The sequence below is a fragment of the Pristiophorus japonicus genome, chromosome 5 (assembly GCF_044704955.1).
Source record: "Pristiophorus japonicus isolate sPriJap1 chromosome 5, sPriJap1.hap1, whole genome shotgun sequence".
Taxonomy (NCBI): Eukaryota; Metazoa; Chordata; class Chondrichthyes; family Pristiophoridae; genus Pristiophorus; species Pristiophorus japonicus.
Window position 1 is genome coordinate 223,730,561 of NC_091981.1, and position 21,221 is coordinate 223,751,781.

Consider the following 21,221-nt stretch of genomic DNA (forward strand, 5'->3'; position numbering starts at 1 on the left):
ACAATTTGCAAAGCCAGTGAAATCTTCGGATGGGCCATTCCAGTTACACATTCCTGTGAAACTTCAGGGTGTGGCTTATCCTCCAAGGAGACCAATCATAGACAAAGGGTGGCCATTTTTGCAGTACAAATAAGCACGTCCTTTTTTTTTTTTACCCCTATGCCAAATTGGACTGCCCCGAGTGCCCCAACAAGGCAGGCAGCCTGAAATTGAATTCTTCAGTTCAGAGAGCTGCCCATGAGCAGCGCAACAGGCAGCGACATCTCGCTGCGATTATATAGATTAGGCCTGTTGTCACGGTCCTCAGGCTGCCTCTTTCAACACTGGGATCGATCCTTGCGCCCATTTACAAATCTCTCCATGGCCTTCCCCACACTGCCTCTGCTTTCTTTCAGCTTAACAATCCAGCCTGGCTTTTGGCCATCTCACTCTGGCCTCCCATACCTTCCCTCCCATCAATACTTCACTATTTCAGCTCTATTCTCTAGAACTTCTTCCCTAAACCATCGTCCTACTCTTGTCAGCTGTGGCACTCTTGCCTCTGAGTCAGAAGGTAGTGGGTTCAAATCCCATTCCAGAGACAGGAGCACATAAATCTAGGCTGACACTCCAGTGTAGTGCTGAGGGAGTGCTGCACTGTCGGAGGTGTCCTCTTTCTGGATGAGACATTAAAGCTAGGCCCCGTCTGGTGTCTCGGCTGCACATTTAAAAAATCCTATGGTTCTATTTCGAAGAAGAGCAGGGGAGTTATCCCCAGTGTCCTGGCTAATTGTTATCCCTCATTCAGCATAACAAAAAAAACAGATTATTTGGTCATTATCATTATGTTTGTGGGAGCTTGCAGAGTGCAAGTTGGCTGACGCGTTTCCCACATTACAACAGTGACTACACCCCAAAAGTACATCATTGACTGTAAATCGCTTTGAGACTTCCGGTGGTCATGAAAGGCGATTATATAAATCCATGTCTGTCTTTCTTTCCTTCTATCTTAAAAGTCTCCTGAAAAGCTATCCTTTCATCTGTGTCGATAATTAAGAGTAATGTGCTTTATTGCGGAATTAATGTACCTGTACTGCATTTGCATCCTTTGAAGTGTTTCTTTTAAGAAATGTAAATTATAGTTGATCTAATATTAGTGATTAAAGTTTGGGCCAGTCAGTACAAATTGCAGATTCATATGAATTTTGTCGAGCACCTACTTGGAGCAAAAAGGTAAAAACAACATGGTTGCTCTGTAGGTTACCACACCCATTCCCCATCTATTTTAGGGTCTGAATTGGGCCTGTGATTTGTGGCAAAGTTACAGTACGAATGATCTAGTCACATGGCTTGATCTGATCTTTAATTAGATTGTTGTAACCTGAGTGATTGATTATAAGCAAGGTTCACTATTTTCACAGGATAAACAAACTGAATCACGGAAGGCATTTCCCAGAACAGTGGTAAAAGTCTCGTGTAATTAAAATGGAATTAGCTTATTCAGTCACTGTAACCCACTCGTTTTGATTGTAAGTTTGTAATTGATGAACCATAAGAACTAATGTTGTTACCTAAACCCATTGAAATCATTGTGTAGGGTCATTTTTATTCCATTTGAGATTAATTTTTCTTAACACTGGCTCGCGGCACAGATGCCTGTGGATGGTGCATACTTATATGTATGGTGCCGACAATGAAGATTTAATGACTATGATAAACTTTAATGATTATACTGATGATGTGTGATTAGTTTTTAGGAAATAATATGGTTTGTATAGAGTCATTGTGTTCTGAAAGGAGATGATCTGTCATTAAAATTGGTTGTACTGCCCTGTGAATTGTAAAAATTAAGTATACATCACTTGCCGTACTTAATTAGGAACTCCGTAGATTTACTATGCCTAGATTTTGCAAAGCCTTTACTGCAGACCCACATAAGAAATTACTTTTAGTAGGTTAAAAAGGCGCAGAATATGAGGGAGGCTTTTTACGGGGATAACTTGGAGTCAGAGGCACGTGCGTGGGTAAGAGTGGTATACATAAGAACATAAGAAATAGGAGCAGGAGTAGGCCATCTGGTCTCTCGAGCCTACTTCGCCATTTAATAAGATCATGGCTGATCTGATCTTGGCCTCAACTCCACTTCCCTGCCCTCTTACCATAACCCTTGACTCCCTTATCCTTAAAATCTGTCTATCTCCACCTTAATTATTCAATGACTCAGTGTCCACAGATCTCTGGGGTAGAGCCTTCCAAAGATTTACGACACAGTTGAGTTTGATTTTTCAAGATGGGCGGAGGCAACAGTATGATTGGCTAGCTGATTTTAAAAATGAGGTAAAAACGATCTGAAAAAGATGTTGTTTCATCCCTATGCATCATTCAAAAGCCTTGCTCGGGAATGCTGAGATGCACAGTTGCACTTGTCCAGACATGTGCTGTAGAATCATTTGAAAACAAATGGGTGGCTCAGTGATCCTGCACTCCCAGCAGGCAGCCAAGTTCGGAAGAAGCACAAGTTGGAGAAATAGCTTTAAATCATAACTCCGATTTTCAAATCTGGCTTCCTACTGGGTGTAGGGGATTCTGGAATCGACCGTTTAAATTTCCCATATTAAGATGAGGGTTGGGTTTAGATTTAGGTTTTAGGTGGGCTGACTTAATTAGAGACAGAAATCTTTTTTTTTGACAAGTGGAGAGTTTATTTTGAAGGATGGGATTTGCTGAGTGGATCTGTAATTGATGATTACAGTGCATGATACTGATGATTGTATGCACTCTTCATGATGCAGTCAGACTTGCACACCCAAATGTTGTTTTTAATACCAGTCCACATGAAGATGTATATGGATTATGGATATTTTAATTGCGTGTGAAACAAACTAGGCAAGGGGTAGGAATTTAATTTGTTAACTTTATATGTATTTCCATGTAGTGAATTTTTATGTGTAAAGGTGGCTACAACTAGTCATAAATGTACCAGGTAGACAGTAACCTGGAGGATTTCTCAGTAAAAGACTGACGGAATTGTTTATTAAAAATGTTTGTAAAAACTGATTGAATTCAAAAGTGATTAACTTTGATTATCTGGTTTAAGAGACTATAGTATGTGACCTCGTGCAAATTGATTAAAAATAAAATCCACATTCAGGGGCAGATTAACAGCCGGGCCTACAGAGCCTCTGCCTAGGGACCCCAGCCAAATATGGGACACGCCCTCCTCTTTCCGCACCCCTCCGCCCACCACCCCCCCCCCCCCGCTAAAATTCACCATGAGCAGAAAAGCTGCACACAACCGTTGGATCAAAGTATTCTAACATTTAAAAATACTGTCAGAAAGGGGCAAGGCAGAGTCGGCAGATTTGTTAAAATATAAATACTGACAGATTACAAAATGCTTTTATTTTTACAGATATGAGGGACCTTAGAAGAAAAGATAGTAAGAATATTTTAATATACAGAAAAGAAACTCAATCATAAAGGGACAGTTTGTTTGAACTAGGGCTCCAATTGCTCGGAGGTTGATGTGGTGCTGTGGCTTCGCTCCTTTGCACCTTGACTATACAAATCAATCAGATGCCAACAGTGTGTGTTAACATTCACAGATATGAAATCAGACATTATTGTATCTTCATATTTTACTACACATCTGTGTGCGATGCACTGCCTGAATAGATGGTGGAAGCAGATTCAGTAGTAACTTTCAAAAGGGAATTTGGTATATACTTGAAAAGAAGCAATGTGCAGGGCTATGGGGAAAGATGGCGGGGGGGCGGGGCGCGGAAATGGGACTAATTGGATGGATAGCTCTTCCAGCCATGGAGCGGATGGGGTTGTGTGGGGGGGGGAGGGGGGGGGGTTGGTCAATGTTGATCCAAGAGGCACCAAATGTTCTTTGTTTCCAGGACCCAAGAAATCATCATCTAGCTCTGCCCATGTTTATCACTTGTGAAGTAGAAAAAAATAATTGTTTTCATGTTAACTCAGAATGCTTGATTTAAAAAAAAAAAATTCTAATCTTTTCTAGGGAGCCTATGTGGAAATAGTCTTTTCTGACCCAGTGCAAGACATTGTTCCAGAGGTTATTTGGCATATTGAGGGTTGGAATGGAGTGGATGTGTGGGTTAGTTAAGCTCATCTAGTAACCTTAGTTAACCATGGTTTTCTGAAGCCTGTTTGATTGATTGCCTTAGGGAGTCAGAGGAATTTTACAGAACCTTTTGGAAATTGGCCATAGGATTTTTTTCTTTCGCCTACTCCGGGAGTTATTAGCGATTGGGAATGATGGTGCACAAGTTTGGACTAACTAACAAATAGGGTGTACATTGATGGGTCATTTTTCATTCATCTCTATACATAGTAGATTTATTTCAGTTCTCTGGCCTTCTACTTCCTCTCTGCATCATGTATCTCCCCTGGATGAAGAACTGCTTCTTGGGTCACTTTGAAAGCCATTGTTAAGTAGCTATTTGGAGGCACATTAGTAGCCAAAGGGTGAATGGCCTACCTATTTTCCTCCTGCTCTATGGGAAAGGGACTGGCATAGCCAGCAATATCTTGGATGAAATTGGAAAATTAGTGAGCAGAATCCACACCCTACCATCCCCTCCAAAACCTGGGAGTCCCTGGCCAAAGATCGTCCTAAGTGGAGGAAGAGCATCCGGGAGGGCGCTGAGCACCTTGAGTATCGTCGCCGAGAGCATGCAGAAAACAAGCGCAGGCAGCGGAAGGAGCGTGCGGCAAACCAGACTTCCCACCCACCCTTTCCTCCAACGACTGTCCCAGCTGTGACAGAGACTGTAATTCCTGTATTGGACTATTCAGTCACCTGAGAACTCACTTTTGGAGTGGAAGCAAGTCTTCCTCGATTTCAATGATGAGTTGAGTACTTTTGAAATTTTAATACATGAATTAGTAAATCAGTTAGTAATCATCTGTTGGTTACAGAAATGCACCATATTGATAGGATTGTATTTTACTGCATATCTTTCATTTTGTGTAATCAAACAGTAGTATTTACATATATATTCACATGCTCACATAGGGCTGTAATATTTCACCCAACCAGCTAATTTAACTTAAAAAATGCATTAGAGATGAGTAGTGGTGATTTAATGCCAAGGTAAGCTGCTGATACCAGTAAGTCCGTGAAATTGCTAATCTCTTAATTTTTATAGTTGATGTCAGTTTTGTGCAGTGGTGTATAATTTGTGATGTTCTAATCTTTATAAAGATTTGCATCTGAACTTAAATTATAATTCACAATAGAACTAAGAAGCCGTAGTGTAGAAAGTTGTCTTTCACAAAGTGATGCATGAACAGTGCTCAACTTAATGTGTCAATCTCTCGAAAACTAGTCCTTAAATCTTGCCCCGCATCACACCACCCAGCTGCCACTTAGGTGATTCCAAGGTTTTTTGCTTTCACTACCTTTCCCTAGCTTTGTATGGGAGGGAACTTTGTATAACTACCATAGTGGTTAACACATTATAAATAAGCTAATAAAATGAGAGAGAGAGCGCAATGATCCCAATAGTGCTTTTTACATCCCTCCCATCTGAATAACATCCACTAACATTGACTCTATGTTTTCTGTCCTTGAACCAACTTCTTCTCCATTACTGCTACCTTCCCATTAAATGCTGTGCCTTAGTTTTATGCAATTTCATCAAACACATTCGCTGCAGTTTGTTGATCAATACACTATTATTTGCTCAATGAACTCTATTAAATTTGTCAGATAGGACTTGCATTTTACAAGGCAAATTTGCAAGGCATTTTACATGGCTGCCCTTAATTAGCCCATGTTTTTCTTGAGGATTGACTATTTTGTCCTGTATTATGGGGCCCAAATTTGGCCAGGAGTTACTGTTATTTTTTTGGAGCAATTTGATTTTTCTGGAGTATCTTAAAAATCCCCATTCTGCACATTTAATTTGCGCCAGTGTAAGTGAGTTAGTTAGGATTTTTTTTAGTTTCGTTCTTTTTTCAAAAGGAGGCATTACCAGCCACCTATGCCTGTTTTGGACAGCTAATAGTTGCTCCAAACTAACTTAGACCAGTATATGTGGCCACTTGTGGCCGACAGAAAACCCTTGCGGAGAGTTAAGAAATCAGCGCAGGTAAGTACATTCTAAAGCACCAAGCACTAAACAAAGCACAAAAATAACCATTCAATAACACACAAAAAATTCAAGGAAACTGTGAGGACCTGCACCTAGCACCAAGACTTAAAAAAACACAAAGTAACCAATTAATTAACAAATAAAAAAATAGAAGGAACGCTGCACCTAAAGCATCAAGACTTACAAAGCACTACACACAGCACAAAATGTAATAAGCAATTAATTAACAAATAAATTGAACGAACCCTGCACCTAAAGCACCAAGATCAAAGTAAAAAGCAATCAATCAATAACAATTTAAAAAAAAAAATAGAAGTCTTATCAAAACACGGCCCGGGAAGGCAGTGGGCCACCGATGAGGGCGACCATTTGGCCAGGGATAGGGGTGGCACACTTTGCCCCTCCCACACAGCCTGCAGCGCACACACTCAGATTCTGGAGGCGAAGAGCTACTGCGCATGCGCGCACACTCTAGTGCGCATGTGCAGAGGTCCCGGCACTGTTTTTAGCGCCGGGACCTGGCTCCGCCCCCGAATCCAGTTGCCACACTACTCCACCATCGAGGAGAGGCTGGGGAGTGGCCAAACTCGACCTGAAGATTTTCGGCGTCCTTGGAGTTCTACAAAAGCGACGCACCTCTGGTAACTGTGCCAGAAATCTGTACTGGGCCCACGGTCCCTAGAAGCTACTGATAGGCTGACTAGTTTATAGTTACCTGGTTTATCCCTTTCTTCCTTTTTTGAGCAAATGTGTCTCATTGGCAACCCTCTAGTTCTCTGACACAACATCCTATCCAAGGATGTTTGGAAGATTGTGGTCAGAGCCTATGCTATTTCTCCAGGCTCCAGGCTCCAGACTGCCCTGCCTTCCTCTCTTTCCCTCCCCACTCCACTGTCAGTCATTGGACCCTACACATTAAGGGCTCATTGCTCCTCCATATTTTTTTAACAATGCCCCAATAAAGCATAAAGTATGTATTTCTACATTAATGGAATTGTGCTGTTTTCATTGCTGAAGTGAAAACTAAATACAATTTTTGTATTGTATAAGCAACAGTCATTAATCTTCACTGCATTCTTAGAAAGGCACCAATTGAAAGTCTTGCTGCTATTTTTCAGAAAGAAATGGCCACAGTTTGTTAAAATAGATCTTAAAATACCACGCAATATGTTTCTGGCTAAAAGCTGTCTGTCATATTCACTATTGTCAGATACCTTTCTGGCATCTATCCATTTTCTGTCGGGGCACCCGGAGTATTATCCCTCGGTGTAATGGAATTCTCTGATTGTTAGATGTTCTCTAGGACTAGAATTACTTGAGGTTCCCTCTTGTGAATAGCCAGTTGTATGGTTAATTTACATGCAATATGGGTTCATTGAATATTTAGCAATGATTCCAATGTAAGGGTGGACTTGATTAATTCACTGAGCTGATTCTGCTGGGAATGGTCTTCAGAACTCAAAAGGTAAATATAATCATGATTGAGTCGATGAGAGCAGAACACCCCATACAGTTCATGACATGCACTTGACAATTTAAACAGAATGAATTAATTTAACTCATAACTTGAGGGCAATTTTCTCCCTATGTTGCTTTTGCATGCCTCATAACTAAAATTATATTTACACCATTCGTTTGAAGCCGCAATGAATTCTGTGTCCGTATTGATTTTTTTTTAACTATGGTACAAACTGAACACATTCAGTACAGAGGCTAGTTTCTTGCCAGAACAACATTGGAAGCTGCAAACATTGCATACTTACTACTGAACTGACCACCCCATTGGCCCCCATGTTTCAGTCGTATTTCTATTGAAACTACAGCTATCAATGACACTGTACAGTCCTCCTCTTCTCAATCTTTCTCGCCGCCATGTTCCACCTCACAGTCAGCAAGCTCCCCGCTGGAGTGGAATTAAACTACAGAACCAGTGGGAAGCTGTTCAACCCTCGCCGTCTCCAGGCCAGGTCGAAGACCACCCCAACCTCTGTCATCGAGCTACAGTACACGGACGACGCCTGCGTCTGCGCACATAGAGGCTGAACTCCAGGACATAGTTGATGTATTTACTGAGGTGTACGAAAGCATGGGCCTTATGCTAAACATCAGCAAGACAAAGGTCCTCCACCAGCCTATCCTCACCGCACAGCACTGCTCCCCAGTCATCAAGATCCATGGCGCGGCCCTGGACATTGTGGACCACTTCCTATATCTCGGAAGCCTCCTATCAACAAGAGCAGGCATCGACGACGAGATCCAACACCGCCTCCAGTGCAGCCTTCGGCTGCCTGAGGAAAAGTGTGTTTGAAGACCAGGCCCTCAAAACTGCCACCAAGCTCATGGTCTACAGGGTTGTAGTAATACCTGCCCTCCTGTATGGCTGAGACATGGACCGCATACAGCAGATACCTCAAGTTGCTGGAGAAATATCACCAATGATGTCTCCGCAAAATCCTACAAATCCCCTGGGAGGATAGGCGCACCAACATCGGCGTCCACGTCCAGGCCAACATTCCCAGCATTGAAGCACTGACCACACTCGATTAGCTCCGCTGGGCTGGCCACATAGTTCGCATGCCAGATACGAGACTCCCAAAGTAAGTGCTCTACTCTGAGCTCCTTCATGGCAAATGAACCAAAGGTGGGCAGCGGAAACGCTACAAGGACACCCTCAAAGCTTCCCTGACAAAGTGCGACATCCCCACTGAAACCTGGGAGTCCCTGGCCCAAGACCGCCCTAAGTGGAGGAAGTGCATCTGAGAGGGCGCTGAGCACCTCGAGTTTCATCGCCAAGAGCATGCAGAAATCAAGTGCAGGCAGCGGAAAGAGCGTGCGGCAAACCAGTCCCACCCACCCCTTCACTCAACAACTATCTGTCCCACCTGTGACAGAGTCTGTGGCTCTCGTATTGGACTGTTCAGCCACCAAAGAGCTCACTTCAGGAGCAGTAGCAAGTCTTCCTCGATTCCGAGGGACTGCCTATGATGATGACAGTCAGTAATACCTGAATCCAGATGATAAGCTAGAATTGCTGCATGTTCCGATAACCAGGTTACTGTCATCTCTCAAAGGGCTGGAAAGCATTTGACTGACATTTCAAGATGATGTGAAAACAATGGAAGGGAGCGTGTCATAAATTTACCAGAGAAAGTCACCAGTTGTCCATGTCTAATACTGTGATTTTAAAACTTTTCAACGTGGGGTATTCAATGAAAGTGATGAACTGGTCCCAGCAACCTGGTACATAAAAAGAAAGAACCTGATACGTCGCACTTCATCACATCCTCTGTGTTGAGTATGGAGAAAGAGTCAGACTGAACACTAAGCTCAAAATAAAGTGTGACCTTAGTCTTTTGTTGCAGGTCTCCAGAGTGCCTCTCCAACCTGTGAAGCCTCCTTAAATACCTGTGCTCCCAAGGGATTATGGAATCCTTGGGACTCCAGGGAAAGAGCCCTGTGGTGGCTGTACAGAGTAAATACAAGTCCATATATAACACTCCGGATCTGCCAAAGCACTTCATACTGAATTCATTATTTTTTGGAGTGTAGTCATTCCTGGGTATTGCTTTGTGCTAGCTTCAGAAAGACACTGCCCACTAGCCAAGCAAGACAGTACTATCATTAAAAAACATGTTTATTAGTATATAGCACAAATAACATGCTAGAAAGTTGACAAATATTTTTTAAAAATCTGATGGCCTCATGCACTCACTCTGACCACAGTTTGAAAGCTTATAGTCCAATAAGGTCAGGTGAAAGGCATGAAATCTTTTTTAAAAAGATGTTTGTTGGGTGCGAGAGACTGGAGTGTCTCGGCCAGAGAGGAATTGGTTGAAGGGTTGCCAACTTAGAATGGATGTATTCCTGGAGGTTTCAACATATGAACTCTTACCTTCAACTGCCCTGCCCAGTCAAACAACATTTTTACCCATCTCAAATAAATAAAACTAATAAATGAAAATATTCAAAGAAAATGAAAAACACTTTTTTTTTTAATGTCCCTATGATGATTCTCCTACATGTCCAGGGAATTAATCTTCAATCTCTGGGGACCCTAGGTAAATCCTGGAGGGCTGGTAACCCTAATTGGTTGGTGTCGTAGAACAATTCATATTTCCTGAGAGCTGTTTCTTTAAATGGCAGTTGATGAATTGATAGAATGTATCAGCTACACACAGTACAGCCACAGAGGGGTTCTGCTGACAACACATTCTCTAAACAGGACAACGCCATAGAACTCTCCTCTTCATGTAGGTTAGAGGTTGAAATTGATTTTAGATTCTGACATGTCTTTTCACAGAAGAGTAAAATTGCCTCCCAGCCTATTTAACACCCTCCTCCTCCTCCTCACTGCAGCCCCAATGCTACAATGGATGCTAAATGTGTTTTTTATTTCTATTGTATACCCTGTACTGTGGTTGTGCATGTAAGGTGTGAATATTGATGTACTGGAATACAAATTTTCATGCCTGATAGCAGTTTAAAATCTTACAGTCTATAAAGTGGTCATTTTATTTGGAAATGTGTTATAAAATTGATTTTTTTAAAATTCTCCAATCCTTCTATGTAATTGCTCCATCTTTTCCTTTTTCTTCGTTTTTGACGGGTGTGTGAAGGGACCAGAGAATCCACAAAGCTTGCCTTTCTTCCTGTTTCTCACTGATGTCCTTGTATATAAATAGTTAGATTTGTCACATAGCGCTCTGACTGCTGACTGATTAACTGACAGGATTAATGCAGTCAAGTGTCTGCCGGTGCTGGGATTCAGTCCTGTGATCACTACCATGTGAAGGCTTTGTTTGGGAAATCAGGACCAGCTCTTTGTAACTGAAATCTTCTTAATATTTTTTTAAACACAGCAGTTTGTTGATGATCTTACCAGCTGTTTTTTTTTTTTACAAGCACTTTTATTCTTAAAGCAAGTGAAACTTCTTTCATTTGTAAAAATATTGTCACTTGTTATCCAGTGACTGCAGCATTTCATAGATATGAAAATTAATAAATGCTACCAACAAACATATACAGTTATGTTTTTGGGTCTTTCCTACCTCCTTATTTTAGATTTAACAGATTGTTATTTTAGAGTACTCTTCTCGGTGATTCCCAGCTCCATGTGACATTGCTATCCATGCTATCTAGGTACACTTTCGATAGTATGCCCAGAATGATGAACAGCAAACCTCTTTTTGATTATTTTAGCTGCTACATTTAATCTGGGCATTCACAGAATTCCCCATCTTTGATATACAATGAAGAGGCACAACATCAGATCTCATTTTAGGTTTAAATTGCCAAGCGAATTTATTGAACAAGTGAATAAATAACAATAACATCATATAAAGAAGTTGCACTAAAAGCTTCTCAAAAGAATAAAAGTTACCAAACTGTACACTAAATTACTATTCTTTTGCAGTAACATTTTATCTGAATACTAATTCTTACATTTCTCACCATTAAGTTAAGCCTGACTTAATTATTGAAGGCTCAACTCTATTCCACACAGGCACAAATATTCCCTCAACAATGATGGATTTGAATAGGTGAGTCCTAGCTTCCTGTGATTTTGGCAGCAAATTCTTGATATCGAGGTAATGCTTTTTTGGTAGATAAACCCTTTCTGATTTTAATTGCTGTCTTTTTGGTGGTGCTGAAATTGAAACTCTTGTGTAGTTTTTGAAATACTGGGGGACTGAACTGCTTGTAGTGTTCTGTGAACAAAGTTTTCTAATTTTAAAATACCCAGTTTACTTGATGTCTTCAGCGAAACAGAAGGACAAGACATGGCTGCCCCAGGAATTGAGCCCAGTTTTACAATGTTTGCATTTGATTGTAATTGGGGCTAATTAAACAACACACTTTTCTGTTTCTAATTTTCTATTTCATACTAACCACTATGCCCATGGTAAAGATGAAAGAGGATCTTTCCTTGTCTCTGAGTGGGTTAACTTTCCCAGTGCCCAGGGTCTGGCATTTTATAGTTACATCAGTTGTTGATGTAGTGATTTCTTTTTAGGGAGGTGGTGGGGTTTTTCTGAGTTAAGTTAAAGAAGTTTAAAACTATGAAAACGAATTTTAAAAAAATGCTACATATCCTTAAACTTTCTGACTTTAGGATTAAAGAAAGAACTTGTTTTTAAATAGTGCCTTTTTTGATAGATTTTTGTCCCATTTACTGCCTGTTTATGGCAGATTTAAGGTGGTTGGAATCGGAAAATGGGCCAACTGAATTCCTGCTATTTTATAAGAAAAACCCTGTTGACGTTTTCCTCTGGCTATGATTCTGCCCACCTCATGTAAATACAATTTAAATTGCACTGGAATATTCTATTTCCATGTTTTTAATGCCAGTGTTCCACCTCTCCAAATTAATTACTGTATAAAAGCAGAGCCGCTGCTCGCTGGATGATAGCCAAGCGGAAGTGTAGTTAAAGCTGTGGTCAATGGGTAGCACACTCGCTTCCGAGTCAGAAGGTTGTGGGTTCAAGACCCAATCCATGGACTTGAGCACTAATCTAGGCTGACACTCCAGTGCAGTGCTGAGGGACGCTAAACCGAGACCCTGTCTGCTCTCTCAGGTGGCCGTTAAAGGTCCCATGACACTATTTCGAAGAAGACTAGGGGAGTTATCCTCGGTGTCGTGGCCAATCTTTATCCCTCAATCAACATAACAAAAACAGATTATCTGGTCATGTTTGTGGGAGCTTGCTGTGTGCAAATTGACTGCCACATTTCTCACATTACAACAGTGACTACACTCAAAGTACTTCATTGGCCGTAAAGTGCTCTTGAGATGTCCGGTGGTCATGTAAGTCTTCCTTCCTTCCTTCCTTCCTTCCTTCCTTCCTTCCTTCCTTCCTTCCTTTCTTTCCTTTCTTTCCTTCCTTCCTTCCTTCCTTCCTTCCTTCCTTCCTTCCTTCCTTCCTTCCTTCCTTCCTTCCTTCCTTCCTTCCTTTCTTTCCTTTCTTTCCTTCCTTCCTTCCTTCCTTCCTTCCTTTCTTCCTTCCTTCCTTCCTTCCTTCCTTCCTTCCTTTCTTTCTTTCTTTCTTTCTTTCTTTCTTTCTTTCTTTCTTTCTTTCTTTCTTTCTTTCTTTCTTTCTTTCTTTCTTTCTTTCTTTCTTTCTTTCTTTCTTTCTTTCTTTCTTTCTTTCTTTCTTTCTTTCTTTCTTTCTTTCTTTCTTTCTTTCTTTCTTTCTTTCTTTCTTTCTTTCTTTCTTTCTTTCTTTCTTTCTTTCTTTCTTTCTTTCTTTCTTTCTTTCTTTCTTTCTTTCTTTCTTTCTTTCTTTCTTTCTTTCCTTCTTTCTTTCTTTCTTTCCTTCTTTCTTTCCTTCTTTCTTTCCTTCTTTAGGACTTGCTCGTTTTTGAAGCACAAACTAGCTGATGTGTTCAGTAGTGGTTTTGGTATTGCATGCCTTCACCTTTCTTCTCAATACGTTCACCACAGAAGACTATTATTCCCTTTACCACTGTTGTGAGGAAGATCATGGAGGGAGGCTAGTCGGGCAACATGTGGCACCCATCTGATGTGAAGGGGATTGTGGAAATTTCAGGGAAGCAGCAGATGATGCTCAACATAAGGTCATGTGAATGTTGTGGGCATTTCTCCTACCAAGCAAAGCACTTGGAGATGTTTTGCTTAGCATTGAAGACTAGGTGCAGCCCAATGCCCAGTATACGGTCGTCTTGGTATGGACGGTACGCAAGTCATTTTGAGGAGATGTGGTGAGTGGGTGAAAAAAACTCAACAGTTCTGAGTGAAAGATAGCCTTAGTCTTTGTCTGCCATGAAGTTGTAGCTGCAGCTTCATGGGGATCATAGTCCGGGCAGTGTGATGTATGAGGATTGGGCATAGTGCTTTGCATGCTACATCACTGATATGGGATCATGCCATAGGCTGATTGCTTGATACAAGTGTAGAATCGGCATGCCTTTTCTTTTAGTGGGCAATACTTATTGACTATTATATGACACCCTTCCTCAGTCATGAGAACATGTTGTGTATTTGCTTCCATGACCTTTTCACTTTATTTGCCGCCACCTGCCATGTCTGCTTCACAGTCGTTCTATTAGGAGGAATTCCTTCTGCTCGAAAACAGCAACTTTCCTGAGCCCTACCACCTGCAGGCTCTCCATGAATGGAGTTCTTCATCACAATTGTACAGCAACCAGTTCACCAGAGTCATCCTCTTTTTAAGTACAGTAGCCCTTTAGCTTTGGATTCCTTCCACCCTCCAGGTGACTCAGGGTTTCCTGCCATATTAATAAAAAAGAACATGGAGTTTAGCCAAATTGTTTAAATTCGATGCAAAATTCAGTGGGCTTTGCCTAGCATGTAATTGTAATAGTTGGATGTGAGTGCCAGGAGTACAATTTTTTGGCCAAGTGGGGAATCAGTAATTTGGTGCAGTGCATGCAGTTGCCTTTCCAATTTGATGCTCAGTGTTTCCCCATCTCTCTATTGACTGGTAGCACCAGCATAGAGTGCACCTTCAGTCATCTGCAGAGTGCTGAACAAAGTTCCATGGGGAACAAGTCACTAACGTATTTTGTATTTTGTGAAGAATGTTGTAAGCATTTTTTTACTTGATGTATTTTATTTGTTTTAATCAGTAATAAATCCATTAAGCAATTCAGGAGAAACTGCTTCATCCAGAGTGCTTAGAATGTGGAACTTGCTACCGTGTGGAGTAGTTGAGGCGAATAGCATAGATGCATTTAAAGGGAAGCTAGATAAGTACATGAGGGAGAAAAGAATAGGATATTCTGATGTGGTTCGATGAATCGGGTGGGGGGAGGTTTGTGTGGAGCATAAACACTGGCATAGACCAATTGGGCCGAATGGCCTGATTCGATGCTGTCATTTCTCTGTAAACCCCAAGTTTTCCAACTCTGAGCATTTGGTTTTATTTTTGACTTGGTGTGTATTGCTTGCAGCTGATTTCACATTGGGCCAGAATTTGCTGGAGTGGAGAATCATGCCCCGTGAGTAGGATTCTTTTTCTTCACCCGTTGACTTGAAAAGATTTTGTGTTGCAAATTGCTGGATGTGCGAATTGATAATGCAGTGAGGTCAAAGGGCATTTGAACGATGGGACCAACAATCTATCTCCTTGACCCATGTACTTTAAGGATAGAGAATGAAAAGGTGGAAGGACAGAGAAGGAAATGGGGTGAATTAGAGTGGATGAATTAAAGTCAAATTAGACACAGAGAAATAGAGAGGGAAAGAAAGATTGGAGAAAGTAAGGGGGAAAAAAAAAGACAGGAAAAGTAAGAAAACAATTTAAAGTAGAAAATTTAAAATATTAAATTAACAAAAAACCTCAACAATTTACTGCAAGCAGGAGTGAGACTCCACAGGTGGTGGTGTTCTCATTCTGGGCCTCCAAGGTTGACTGGCATTGCAGAAGCATAAATCTTGTAATTAAAAGGGATTTTGTGTTGTGAAATACCAGCCCTAACTTTCTGCGGCGAGTTTAATTTATATTTATGGCGAAAATCCACTCATTGGGAGATTGACGGCAAGATCCCATTTTTGCGGGGGGAACGGTGCAAATCATCTGGCAATTTGTGATGATTCTCAACTCACGCCATATCTCTGCCATTTTTTTTTTTACACGATAATAATGGTGTACGCCTTTAACACCATTATTTTGACTGCAAATTCGGGTCCATTTAAAAAAAAATGTATTCAGGAAAATAAATCAAATGTGAAAATCACATGGTCTCTTAGGTTCGCATTCCTAAAGCCAATTTCCATCCTTCGTTCCCCAGAGACCGAATTATCAGGTGCAAGCAGCAGCCATGCCTCCTTGTTGCTCCAAAGATTAACATTAAAAAAAAATTGCCATTTGAAGCAATAAACAACAAAATCAGTATCTCAAGTGTTTTTACATTTTCATTCCACTCTACGTATTGCTGAATTTCATCTGACGTATAGATTACCTGCAGAATTACTAGAATACGCCACTTCTAATAATGTTTTTCTACCCACTTTCCTATCAAAGTTAGACATCTTTTTTGGATGTGAAAGGGTTAGGTCTCTCTAAACATGTTAGTGAAATTATTGCAATGTGCTGGATTTTCCTGCAGCCTGGTAGTAATTGCTTCTGTCTTACTGTGTTATGGGAGCTAAATTTAACCTTCAAATGGAGACATATTTTAGTAGCTTGTTTGGCCCATCATGCTTGTCCCGTCTGTCTGCCAATGCTGCAGTAACATCAATCACAGTCTCTCCTAGTTACCACCCCCTCCCACTTTCTCTCATCATTGACTCCGACTATCTTGATAAACATGTATCACTCCATTTTAATTTCAACTGAAAGCTTTGATGTACTGGAGGGCATTATTTCTGTAAATCCTAGAGATTAGGTTGGTATTTACAGTATCATTTGATTTATGGTTTGATTCTTGGCTAGCTCTGTATTCCTGAACTGGGTTGTAGTTTACGACAATTTATAAATATCGATTTGGTAAATTGTCTTGAATTGAGCAATCTTGTAGTTTGTGGCAGGTGATTTCAGTGGAAAAATGGGATCACAAGATGCGGTCCCCAAAAAGCCAGTAAAAATCCCATGAATTGAAAATAGATATAGATTATTCAGTCACTGTAAACCAGTGGTCCTGATAATGACCATTTAAAGGGAAAGTTTATTTTCCTGATATCATCTTTGTGTGATCTACAGGTTGTGGAAGATTCTTCATTTTAATGCTTGTTGAAGTCTATAAACCTGTTGCAGAAATGACTCGTTGAAATAAAATCTAGAAATGCTCCTAATCCTAGTTCTTGTCACTGTTCCCCATTGGTAGAATCCTGGGAGCAGAACCTAATTCCTATCAAAATAGACAAGATTTCTCCTACTGCTCTTAGTTTGGCTTCTCGTCTAGGAGCTTCTTGGGCTTTTGTTTTTGTTTTTGTTTTCTCATCTTCAATTTTCTCCTCTCCTGAGTGTCCTGTTCCCTGCAACTCTGACACTCAGAAACCATCAGCTCATCTTAAAACGTTTCTTCCTGTACCACATCCATAACCAAGATGAGAAAAAGTAATGTCTGGTTTTGACAGACTCCAGTCCCACTTTCTAATTGATCTGATTGTCTGATACTGGCACCCACCAATTCCAGTGAATAAGTTTTTTTTTCTAATGAAATGTTAATCAGCTGAATGTCAGCTTAAACATATGTCACCCTTTCATTTTGGTGTTGCTTTGAGTATTGCTATCTTTTCACAGCCTGCTGTATTTGAATCTTAGATCTGAAATTTTGTTGTTTGCCTTTTGCAGGTTTTCTGTCAAGACCCTAATTGATCGCTCCTGTTTTGAGACCATTGACGACTCGTGTTCTGAATTTACAAACTTTGCAGCTATTCTGGAGCAAGTCCTGAGTCATCGTCTCAAAGGTAACATTTTCTGCTCTGTGTGCAAATTGCAAAAAATTGGAAAGACCCAACTGGAATGCATTTGTTTATCAAATGCATTGTCAGCATCAGAAGTGGGGTAAGAACTTCAGTGTGGAAATTAATAGATTTATAAAGTTTACAAGTTGTTGGAATGGGGACATAAGTGAAAATTCAAGTTGTAGAAATGTACTGCATTTTCATTTGTAGAAAGCATCAATGAGCAATCGTGATGTTCTATAATACTGAGATTTCAAAATGGTTGCAAATTTGAGTGATTTTGCACTTGGATAAAATCCATTACTTTTGTAAATTTCAGTGCCAGTATATAAGGAAAGACAATTTCTGGGGGAGGCCTGGCACGAAACAAGCAAACACCTACACTGACAAATGCCTAATGCTCCATTCCCAGCTGGTACAAGTGGAAAATGGAAGCAAAATATTTTGGAAGTTGGAGAGTGTCAAAATGGGGCAGATTTTTTTTGTTTTGCGTGTGTGAGTGAAACAATAAATAGTGTATAATTTCTCACACTGCTGTAGAGTGACCCACATTTAAAGCCCTGCTGGTGTTAATCTTGCTTCAGTTCGCAGACATGGGTTGAAGTTGTTACAGATGTCGTTTTTATATTTATCCCCAACCAAACCCTACTCACAAGCAAGCAAGGTAGGTAGATGTATGGAAACTGAATATAGATTGATTCAGAATTGGCTGAAGAATACATCAAGTTCCATTTCACAGGTATAAATCAGCATGGGCAGTCCCTCGAAATCATAACTTGATGTTGTGGTCAGATATCACTGTTCAACATAAAGTTTACAAACAAATTATTTGAAGGCTAAAAGTATTCCTCTGGTTTTTGTCTTTTTTTTTTTCCCTCTGGGGGCGGGGGAAGCACAGTGGGATGGGGGTGAAGAAACAATTTACTCCCCTTTCATGATCTTTCTGTGACAAAAATGGCATGCTGCTGGCCTTGTCTAAGATTTCTACCAATACTGCTCAATAACTGGCTACTGAAATAGACACGATAACCTACGGAGTGATTGTTTTCTCTTTCCCCCCCCCCCCCCCCCCTCCCCTCCCCCTGGAGAAATTAATGGCTTCCATGTGGAACTTGCCACAAATAACTGAGAATGGGAGCTGGCCATATTATGATGTCACAATATGTTAGCAGAGGTCTGGAAGCTCCAGTGGGGTGTGCCAAAGTGCCATCCCACTTCATGGTTGATGCTTGGAAAAACAGTGGATTCTGTAAACTGGACCCCAGGCTGCAAGAGATTTTCTCAGACTACCAATTATTTATTTAATCAAAATTTTTAAGTGCTGCTGTAGACTGATTGTTTCTGAGCATAAATTCTCTTCACAGTGGGATCTTGCAGACTGCCACTATCTGACTTATTGATAGAAGGAAAGAACAAACATGCATTTGTATAACATCCAGGCCACACCTGGAATACTGCGTGCAGTTTTGGTTTCCATATTTACGAAAGGATATACTTGCTTTGGAAGCAGTTCAGAGAAGGTTCACTAGATTGATTCCAGAGATGAGGGGTTGACTTATGAGGAAAGGTTGAGTAGGTTGGGCCTCTACTCATTGGAATTCAGAAGAATGAGAGGTGATCTTATCGAAGCGTATAAGATTATGAGGGCGCTTAACAAGGTGGATGCAGAGAGGATGTTTTAACTGATAAGGGAGACTAGAACTAGAGGGCATGATCTTAGAATAAGGTGCCGCCCATTTAAAACTGAGATGAGGGGAAATTTCTTCTGAGGGTTTTGGATCTGTGGAATTCGCTGCCTCAGAGAACTGTGGAAGCTGGAACATTGAATAAATTTAAGACAGAAATAGACAGTTTCTTAAACAATAAGGGAATAAGGGGTTATGGAGAGCGGGCAGGGAAGTGTTAAATGATCGTATTAAATGGTGGAGCAGGCTCGAGGGGCCGTATGGCCTACTCCTGCTCCTGTTTCTTATGTTCCTATCTTGCTGTATATGAAAAAGCACTTCACATACACAGAATTATTTTGCTATGTACTCATTTTGCTGTGCAGCTGGAAATGGCAATGTAACGAATGACCAGTTAACATATTTTGGTGATGTTGCTTTAGGGACGATTACCCATTAATGAATGTTATCTATTCCTATCATAAATTTTTCAGTTCAACTCTACTTTGTTTATCTGGACTTTTGTTCCAAACTACCCTTCATGTGAAGAAGTGCTTCCTGACATCACCCCGGAATGGCTTAGCTCTAATTTTAAGGTTATGCTCCCTTGTTCTGGACTCCCCTACCAGAGTAAATAGTTTCTCTCTCTACCCTATCAGTTTCTTTAATTATCTTAAGCACCTCAATTAGATCACCCCTTAATCTTCTATATTTGATAGAATATAAGTCTAGTCTAAGCAACCTGTCCTCGTATTTTAACCCTTTTAGCCCTGGTATCATTCTGGTAGAGTTAAAATGTAACCACTAGGATGTATAGGGCTAGGCACATTGAAATTTAGAGCATCACTACTAATAAATACCATGGTGGAGCACTATTATGCACATTCAGGAATATATGCACTATAGGGTTTGGAGGAGACATGCAGTGTAAGCTGCCAGTGTAATTGCTGCAGACTGCATTTGCATGGGCAGCCTGATCCATCAATTATTTTGTCATATGGGCAGGCTTTGGAAGAGGTTAGAGAAGGGCTTGCAAATGCTGCCATCATGAGGGACTACACCAATGTCCATGCCATCCCACTAATAATGGGCACTGGTTCAACATGACCACTGATCTGCAGGAAAGCAGACCTAATGGTCCCAGTTAGGTCAGTGAAGCTCCAAGTGATGCTTGTTTTCAACTCACTCCCTGTTGGCTGGAGGAGACTGAACTCACTCACCTGGCACCCCCAGCCTCTGAGAGCATCCATGGAAGAAGTACAGACTGCCTTTATGGCCTTTGTCATGGGGCCTCCACTGGTGCTGGCACATGATCAAGGTGGATTGCAAAGCTGACCTTCAGTGTTCTGCTTATGCTGTTACTGGACTCCTCCAGCCAAGCTGTCGTCATCTCCATACTGCCTGACGCCTCGCACAATGCCCGTACCAATGTTCGATTCTCTAAAAGCCAGACTTGAGATCCAAATCCAGAACATGTTCAGCTGAATTGCAATGACACTGAGCTCTCTTGCTCCCCATGCCCAGTGAGTGACTTTAAGATCTCCATCCTTGCCTTCACCTCCCTCCGTGGCTTCTCTTCAGCCATACCTTGGCGATCTCCAGACATATATCTCTGTATTCACTCTCCACCCCTCTGATACTGGAGAACTCCATATTCATTGTTGCTCTTATTCCCCCCTCAACCTTTTGGTAGCTGCTCTTTCAGCCATTATATCCCTGCCCTCGGGAGCCCTCTTTCTCTCCTGCTCGCAGCTACTCCCTCAAGAGTTTTCTCCTTGACGACATTTTTCCTCGTTTCCCTTGCATACTTTGCAGCTGCTGTCTGTCCACCACCCTGTAAAGCTCTATCTGATATCTGTCCCTATGAGACGTGCTATAGAAATGTAAGTTGTTGCCATCAGCTAGTCCTGATCCTTAAAGCTATAGTGAAATTCTCAGCATCTGATTTATCTTGTTTCTTTTAGTATTGTTTTATTTGTTGCTTTTAAGCTTTAAAAAATATACATACAGGCGTATCTATTTTCCAGTTCCCTTGTTTTCTCTCGCCTTTTTCTTAACTCCCCA

At 41.0% G+C, this 21,221-nt stretch overlaps 1 protein-coding gene across 1 annotated transcript in view; it reads left to right on the forward strand.

Moving 5' to 3' along the window:
* Positions 1-21,221, forward strand: part of rundc3b (RUN domain containing 3b) — a 171,912-nt gene that overhangs the window by 17,282 nt on the left and 133,409 nt on the right. The window contains exon 2 of the mRNA XM_070881341.1: positions 17,381-17,496. Within this exon, the coding sequence (XP_070737442.1) occupies positions 17,381-17,496 (116 nt within the window). The remainder of the gene's footprint in view (positions 1-17,380; positions 17,497-21,221) is intronic.